This window comes from Cucumis melo, chromosome 12, assembly GCF_025177605.1.
Source record: "Cucumis melo cultivar AY chromosome 12, USDA_Cmelo_AY_1.0, whole genome shotgun sequence".
NCBI classification, from domain to species: domain Eukaryota; kingdom Viridiplantae; phylum Streptophyta; class Magnoliopsida; order Cucurbitales; family Cucurbitaceae; genus Cucumis; species Cucumis melo.
In genome coordinates this window covers 20,899,980-20,908,446 of record NC_066868.1, presented here as the reverse complement: position 1 = coordinate 20,908,446, position 8,467 = coordinate 20,899,980, and the positions used below count along the sequence as shown (strand labels likewise).

The 8,467-nt window shown below is 31.9% G+C and overlaps 1 protein-coding gene across 1 annotated transcript; it reads right to left on the bottom strand.

Moving 5' to 3' along the window:
• Positions 1–1,009: 1,009 nt before the first annotated feature.
• Positions 1,010–4,403, bottom strand: LOC103488535 (tubulin beta chain). The gene is made up of 3 exons (XM_008447337.3): positions 3,900–4,403; positions 2,618–2,887; positions 1,010–1,907 (listed from the first exon to the last, which is right to left on the bottom strand). The coding sequence occupies exons 1-3, from the start codon at positions 4,291–4,293 to the stop codon at positions 1,240–1,242; spliced, it is 1,332 nt and encodes a 443-aa protein (XP_008445559.1). The 5' UTR covers positions 4,294–4,403; the 3' UTR covers positions 1,010–1,239.
• Positions 4,404–8,467: the final 4,064 nt, after the last annotated feature.

The window sequence follows — 8,467 nt, the reverse complement described above, 5'->3', positions numbered from 1 at the left end:
AAACGGTTATCAAGTTGGGGTTAAAGGCACATACTAATACATACTAAGAATCGATGGAAGAAAATCTTTCTTGAGTTATTCATTTACCCATCTTGTTCGATTTTGGTGTGATCAAGGACCTCAGTTTCTCTTTGTTGTCTATACGAAAACAAACTATAGATTGGATAAGAAAGACTTGTACGTGCAGTAATTAGATATTGAGAAACTTCCCTTCCTTCGGGTTGTGTTTATGAACTTATGACTTAAATACGCTTTCCACTAGATTAGATGGAACAAAGGAGATTACTTGTGACAAATTGCCCCGCACTTACTTGCACTGAATAAAAATTTTAAAAGATTACTTGTGACAAATTGCCCCGCACTTACTTGCACTGAATAAAAATTTTAAAAGACTAAAAACTAATAACCAAATGGTCAACGAACAATGCAATAATTTTTAAGAATTTGTTTTTTTTTTTTTATTCTTGTTCCATTTGTTTTTGAAATTTCATTTAGGATTCAAATACAACAAAAAATGGAATGTATCGTGATGGGAGAAGCTTAGGAGTTGGGAAAATGTTGATTGATTGTGACATCAGGTCTTTTCCCTCCTTCTACCCTTGGCCTTCTTCGGGGAGTTTGACTTTGTGCTTGTTCCTCAAAGAGTTGTTATAGATTTGTCCAAAGAGTTTCTCAATAAAGGTTGTTATTTCTAATAAAAAAGAAAAAGAAAGAAGTACTGTAATCAAACAGTATAGAAATGAAAAGGAAGAAAAAAGTGAAGGGTATAAAAATGGTTTGGTGAGCTAATCTAATACAGCAATCACATGATTAAGGATTAAGCAAAGGAAAAAATCAAATTTAATTTAGTAATGTCAAAAGATTTTTTTTTTTATTATTATTATTTTTTTTTTTTTGGTATGAATGATGAATGAAAAAATGCATTAGGTGCTACAAGCAACAATTGATTAATTTAAACCAAGAATGAAGACAATGAAACATGCTTCCAACTTAAAATATGACCACCTACTAAATACAAATATCAATCAATCTAATTCAAGCAATGAAATATTATATCCAAAACCCAGCTCTGATTACATTACATGAACTCTCACTCACACAAACCATGTAAAATTCTACAAACTGCTGGACAACAAGAAACAACACCATCATCATCATGACCATCACAAACTTAAACATAAATCTCAACAACAACATTATAGCTTCGGACAAACCAACATTGTTGTCGGGTATGTTGGCTCAAACAGGGATTTCCTCTTCCTCATCTTCATACTCTTCATCCGCAGTCGCATCCTGGTACTGCTGATACTCGGCAACCAGATCATTCATATTACTCTCAGCCTCGGTGAACTCCATTTCGTCCATTCCTTCACCTGTGTACCAATGCAAGAAGGCCTTGCGCCTGAACATGGCTGTGAACTGCTCGCTAACCCTCCTGAACATCTCCTGAATCGATGTCGAGTTACCAATGAAAGTTGATGCCATTTTCAGACCCTTGGGTGGGATGTCGCACACACTAGACTTCACGTTGTTGGGTATCCATTCAACAAAGTAAGATGAGTTTTTGTTTTGTACATTAATCATCTGCTCGTCTACTTCTTTGGTGCTCATCTTACCACGAAACATGGCTGAAGCGGTAAGGTACCGACCATGTCGTGGATCAGCAGCACACATCATGTTTTTGGCATCCCACATCTGCTGGGTTAACTCTGGCACTGTAAGGGCTCGGTATTGTTGAGATCCTCTTGATGTTAATGGCGCAAAACCAACCATAAAGAAATGTAAACGCGGGAATGGTATGAGATTAACAGCAAGCTTTCGTAGATCGGAGTTCAATTGTCCAGGGAATCTTAGACAACAAGTAACACCGCTCATGGTAGCAGAGATAAGGTGGTTCAGATCACCAACTACAATAGGACAATCAAACAAGTAAGGAAAAATCTAACCAGTAAGATTCGTTTGATAACTATTTTGTTTATAATCTTCTATTTTTGAAATTTATGCTTGTTTGCTCCCAAATCCCTTATCATGGTTTCACTTTCAAACATTTGATTGTTAGTTAAAATCTAAAAGAAATTTTCTTTTTCAAAAACTACTTTTAGTTTTCAAAACTTGGTTTGGTTTTGGCATCGGTAGAAAATAGACTATACAACATAGAAATTTAGGAATGAAAGTAAACTTTAGAAGCTTAATTTTCAAAAAACCAAAAATCCAAAATAAAATTGTTACCAAACCGAGCTAAGTTAAATGCTTATCTAATAAGCAGAATATTTAAAAAATGAAGAATACTACCAAAAGATAGCACTTATTAGCATGTGAATATGCGATTGCATTTGTGAATTTGTGCACAAATGCATAGCTGAAAATCCACTTTATTTTAAAGAAAGAACGTACAACTAGGAACCCTTCTTACTAAAACTGCCACCAGCGAATGATGATCAGGATTTAGAACTTGAAAACAATCATTTTTATACTATTGCACAATACGGCCATGGAAAACAAATTGTGAGCATTTAAAGAGCCGTATCAGAATTTCAGATTGTTAAATGACAATAATGAGTAGGCTTGAGTGTAAATTCCAAGACCCAAATACGAGTTACAGAACTTGGGAACTTACATGTTGGAGTAGCAAGCTTGAGTGTTCGGAAGCAAATATCGTAGAGGGCTTCATTGTCAAGAACCATGCATTCATCAGCATTCTCAACAAGTTGATGAACAGACAAAGTGGCATTGTATGGTTCTACAACTGTGTCTGAAACCTTGGGAGAAGGAAATACAGAAAATGTCAACATCATGCGATCTGGGTACTCCTCCCTGATCTTTGAAATCAGAAGTGTTCCCATTCCAGATCCAGTACCTCCACCCAAAGAATGACAAACTTGAAATCCTGTACAAAGAATCAGCAAAAAGTAGTGAGCCATTTTCAGAGACCTTTGTGTGCATGAATGATAAATTAATTGATGAGACTGCCACACAAACTGACCACATAACTTTTTAATGTTGGATATATGAAAGAGAAATATCTCGAATTTATATCCAATGATTATTAGAGTGCATCTAGATGTTTGAATCAACATCTAACAATTATAAAAGATGAAAACAGAGAGATGACACATTGAAGATTTGGAAAAAATGACCAAATATAAGAAGAATCGAGACATATTAAACCTATGCTTTGAATGAATTAGCACAATATTATTGAATTTTCAACGTAACAAGAAAGGGTTTAAAAAAGGCACTTAAACAAAAAGATGGATTATTTATCGACATAGTAAATCTTCACGTTGAAAAATGATAAATAACTTACTCCAAAATTTAGTAACGATATTAATGCATTAGATTTTACTTAATTGGAACAGAGTTAATGGTACAAACTGAAACGTGTGTATATTAAAAGAAAGATAAAAGATCAAAGCTGATAAAAATAGAATTACAAATTTTGAAGAGGATGAAAGTAAGGAAGATTATCCGATCCTGATAGTCTTTTCCGTATGACCAGATCTAAACAAAGTTAAGAACATGCTTTCATAAATTCCGCGGGTATGAGAAACAGAATGAAATATATACTAATCCATGATATCAGAAACACAACTAAGCGCACCCAGACTACTAAAGAAAAGATTTCCAGAAATTGAACCATTTCTCCAACTTTGAGAGGGAAGCTCACTAGAGAAATGATTCTTGAAAACAAAACCCCAAACACCAAAGGCTATAAAAGAACCTAATCGATATGATACGAAGACAAAGGAATAAAATTCAACAACTCCAGACTTCGATGCCAGATCTAGAAGAACAATTCACTGTACCGAAATCCACAAAATGAAACAAGTAAGAAAATTGCGCGCGAAATCATAATTCCAAAACCAACAGTTTTTTGAAAATTTAAAAAACGAAATTACCTTGCAAGCAATCACAATTCTCAGCTTCCTTCCTGACAACGTCTAGAACAGAATCAATAAGTTCAGCTCCTTCAGTATAGTGTCCCTTAGCCCAATTATTGCCAGCCCCAGACTGACCAAAAACGAAGTTATCGGGACGGAAGATCTGGCCATAGGGTCCGGATCTGACGGAATCCATGGTTCCAGGCTCAAGATCCATAAGAACAGCACGAGGAACATACCTACCGCCACTGGCTTCATTGTAATAGACATTAATCCGTTCAAGCTGAAGCTCAGAGTCACCGCTGTACTTTCCAGTGTGATCAATGCCATGTTCATCGCAAATGACCTCCCAGAACTTGGCTCCGATCTGGTTGCCGCATTGACCGCCTTGGATGTGGAGGATTTCTCTCATCTTTGATTGATCTTCCCGGGAAACAAACGGAAAATCGACGAGATCTACAGCGGGAATATTGGGAGAATTGTTTTCTTATCGAACCAATGGAATTATGAAACTGAGAGGGATAAACAGGGATGTCGGGAGGTATTTATCCTTGCTTTTTTGAGCAAATAAGATAAACTCGAGGGGCTTTTTTGCAAACTAATATTTTATTTATCTATTTATTTTGTGCTCCAAAAAAGGAAAATAAACTAAATTAAAAATCAATTTTTTCTCTCTCTATCTCTCAACCCTTCGTTTTTTTCCTTCTCTCACTAATTTTATTTTCTAAGAAAAAGAAAAAGAAGATTAAAGATGTCAATTGGGAGCCAATTTTTGTTTTTATATTTCCTAATCATGAAAAAGAAAATTGCTTTTTCTTTTTTTCTTTTTTTCTTTTTTACTATTACAATGGATATTATTACCTTTTTATCATACATTTATATAAAACCATCCTTTTTCTCTTTTTCCTATTATAAAAAGGTTCATAGCGAAAATTTTATCTCAAGAAAAATAATCAAATTTGTACTTCTAGAAAGTTCTGCTTTTATTCATATTTAGATCTAATTTGAAAAAAAAAAGATTTTGTTTTAGCTTTGCTTGATATTTATATTATAAATGGGTTTATCTTTATGGTCATCAAAAGAGAATGAGACATAAATTAACCAATATAATTAATTGTTTCGACGGCTAATTGCAAAAGTTACTCTCGCAGTTGCATTTTTAAATTTTCAAAATTAGAAGTTAAGTATTCAAGCTTATTCAAATATTAAATTTGACTCTCAAAACGTATAAATTATACTGATTATTTAATTTTGGGATTCAATTTGCAAAATTATTATAAACTTGAGGGTCCAATTTTAACACTTTTAGGAGTTATGAGGTTTTCACAATAGTGATAGTTGGAACTTGTCCTTATTTCAGATGACGAAATTAGTGAAATTAGTAGTCCATCATTATATCACACCTATTTATTTTGTTATACCTGAAATTTCATTATAATGATCTTTAATTGAGTAGAATTAAAATGTTGATATGGTAAATAAAAGGTCGTAAATTGAAAAGGAATATTTAAAATCATAATTGAAATAATAAGAGCTAAAAAAAGAATAATATTTATGAATTGAATAGTTATATTTGAGAGAAAAAAAATGTAATAATTTAGGGAGATGATTTAGATATTTAGAAAGGGATGTTATGGGGTATGGCCTATGGGATGGGATGATTGGTAGAGAGTGAGTTGTAATGGAAAATGACATGTGATCTGATCCATATAAAATTAAAAGAAAAAGAAAAAGAAAAAGTTAAAATTGGGTTTTGTTAATGTGTTGTGTCAGCTACATTCTACACATACTATATGCCCATATCACTTTCAATGCAAGCCACATTAATTACGTACTCAACTGTTTGGGTCAAAATTAATATCATATAAACTCAATCCACTAACAAATACAAATTCATTATTTTTAATTGGACATATATATATATATATATATATATATATATATATATATATATATATATATATATATATATATATATATATATTTATTGTATACTCAAAGACTTAAGAAAACTTGAACATGAAAATAATTATTAAAAAAAATGGAAAGAATTTAAAAAGCTTTATAAACTCAAACGGTAGTCAAAGGCATTCTTATGATAATCGTTTTCATGAAAGCAATTATATGCTTTGCACGAGCTTAAAAGTAGACTACAACAATCATCTCAGTAAGATACAATGATTAACTTCAAACTACTTATAGAACTTTTGAATTACTTTCTCTCAACTCAACTCAATAATAAAAGAAAAAAAGAACAACTCTTCTATTTAGAATGAAATGCAACAAATGTACAACCCAACGCTAGAACTTATGTTTAATAATAATAACAATGACGACACAATATTAAAATTGGACATTTAAGAATAAAGGACTAATTTTTAAATAAATTTTAAAACAAAGAGAATAAAATGACTTTTTTTCTAAAAAAAATAATAAGGAGATTATGCAAAATATTCATTAATCTATTTAATTGCATCACATATTATTCAATATATATATGTAATCCTTATTAATGATGTTATGTTAAAATTTAATATAAAAGTAGAATTCAAAATTTAATGACATATTTGAAATGTTTTAAAAGTTCTTTATTTTACATAATATTTTTTTTTAAAAAAAAAGGTTGAGTCCATATAAACTAAATCTAAATATAGAAATAATACTTTTATAACTAACCCTATTTTTTTTTCTTTTTTTAGTAATTATTTCAGCTGGCTTGAATGTATGGTAAGTTTGGATTGTTGGATACTCAAAGGCATTAGTTTGGGTTATAACTAACAAAGTATTTCTTTTTCCCTATTTATTGTGGAGGTTGAATTCCATAATTGAAAGATCTGAAGAAAAACAAATAATAATAATAATAATAATAATAATAATAATAATAGTAATAATGTTTGTAATAATAACAATAAAAAATATATATAAAAAAAACATAAAAGAATAAAAAAAAGGAAAATGAGTATTCTTGTTGGCTTCAGGAGAAGTATTGAGTAAAGACAGAAAAGAGCCAATTAATATCTCACCCTAACCAAGAATGCAACCTCACTAGTTACCTCCTGCATATGTGAGTCAACATGGGAAATTATTTTAGTTCTATGTCCACGCTATAAGAAAATAGATTTTCATCCACGCTACAAAAAAGTGTGTGCTTACATATTTCATGTCGATGCTAATATAATCATCAACATATATTATATTTCTCTATTCGCATTTAGTAGACCTTACATTCATGGTTTAATAAGTGGAACGTAGATAGGGTACATGACTCCCCTTGTCATAGAAAATGTATTCAATAGACGATTTTTATTGGAAAATGTGGCATTGTTACTTGGTAAACAAGTGGAACATAGTAATTTTGTATGGGTAAATCATAGATTGTCTACATAAGATTTATCAACCCTAAACATTGTACTCAATTTACAATTCATTCTATTACTAATGGAACGGATACATATTTTCACATGATGAATCAAGTATTGAGTTCATAATTACACAATTTCTATTTTTATCAATTCTTTCCTCTTAATCTTATTTTTGTCATTTAATTATTAAAATAACATATCTCGATGACTATTCTACCATAATGCTATTGCGCTCACATGCTAGCTAGGAATATCATGGTGGTGTTGTAGAATCATAAGGCAACACCATAGCGAACGTTGCTTTTGCCTTATATGCCCCCACCTCTACATCTAACACTTATGGTGCAACGATGCCACAAGACAGTGCTCCCAATGCGAGGTTATGGTAAATCAAATTTGCACAGTTCGATTGTCAATTGACAGCCACTGCAAGGATCAAAATAATTTGTGATGTCATAGATATAGATGCTTGTCATGTCCTATCAACTAGGAAGAGCATGACAGTATGACAATCAAACAATTTGCAAGGGTGGTGATAATACCTATGAATTTGAGTGGATGAGAAATCAAGCCTTTCTTCCCCCACCTAATCTTCATAATACATCCTCCACCGTACTAGATAAACTTAAATAGAAGGGTAAATTGATTGTCTTTTTATCAAATAAGGAAGCTATTTTAACGCTGCAAATTTTTCCTTTGCTCTTTTGGTTAAAGAAGTGAGCAACCTCATCCTTTCAACTCTCGTAGGCAGTTGGGCCCAAAAGCATTTAAATCAGATCCCTTCCACGTTGGACTAACCTATGGATCTATCTCTCCCTTGAGAGATGTTGGAAATGCAACCAAAGTCTCACACTAGATTAGGAGATGTTCATAAGTGCATAGGTGCAACTTATGAAAGAAATGTTTATTATTAATTTCCAATTGAAACTTTAATTATAAATTAGTACAATGATAATTACTCTCAATACAAGTGATGAAACATAACATTAATCTTATCCCAAGAGCATCTTTATATCATCTATCACACTATAAATTGAGTCCTTCTGAATTAAAAATCCTTCATGACATAATTCAAGATCTTCTTCAGAAAAAACATATCCAACCAAGCCTCAACCTTGTGTGGTTTCAACCATATTAGCACCAAAAAAGGATAGTTGTTGGCACCTTTGCGTAGACAACTGAGCATTAAATAAAATAACCATTAAATATTGCTTCCTCATTCCC

Coding starts and splice junctions, on each gene's coding strand:
- LOC103488535 (XM_008447337.3), bottom strand. CDS start 4,293: ATGAGAGAAATCCTCCACATCCAAGGCGGTCAATGCGGCAACCAGATC. Junction 2,888..3,899: donor GAATTGTGATTGCTTGCAAG/GTAATTTCGTTT, acceptor TTCTTTGTACAG/GATTTCAAGTTTGTCATTCT. Junction 1,908..2,617: donor CAAGCTTGCTACTCCAACAT/GTAAGTTCCCAA, acceptor GTCCTATTGTAG/TTGGTGATCTGAACCACCTT.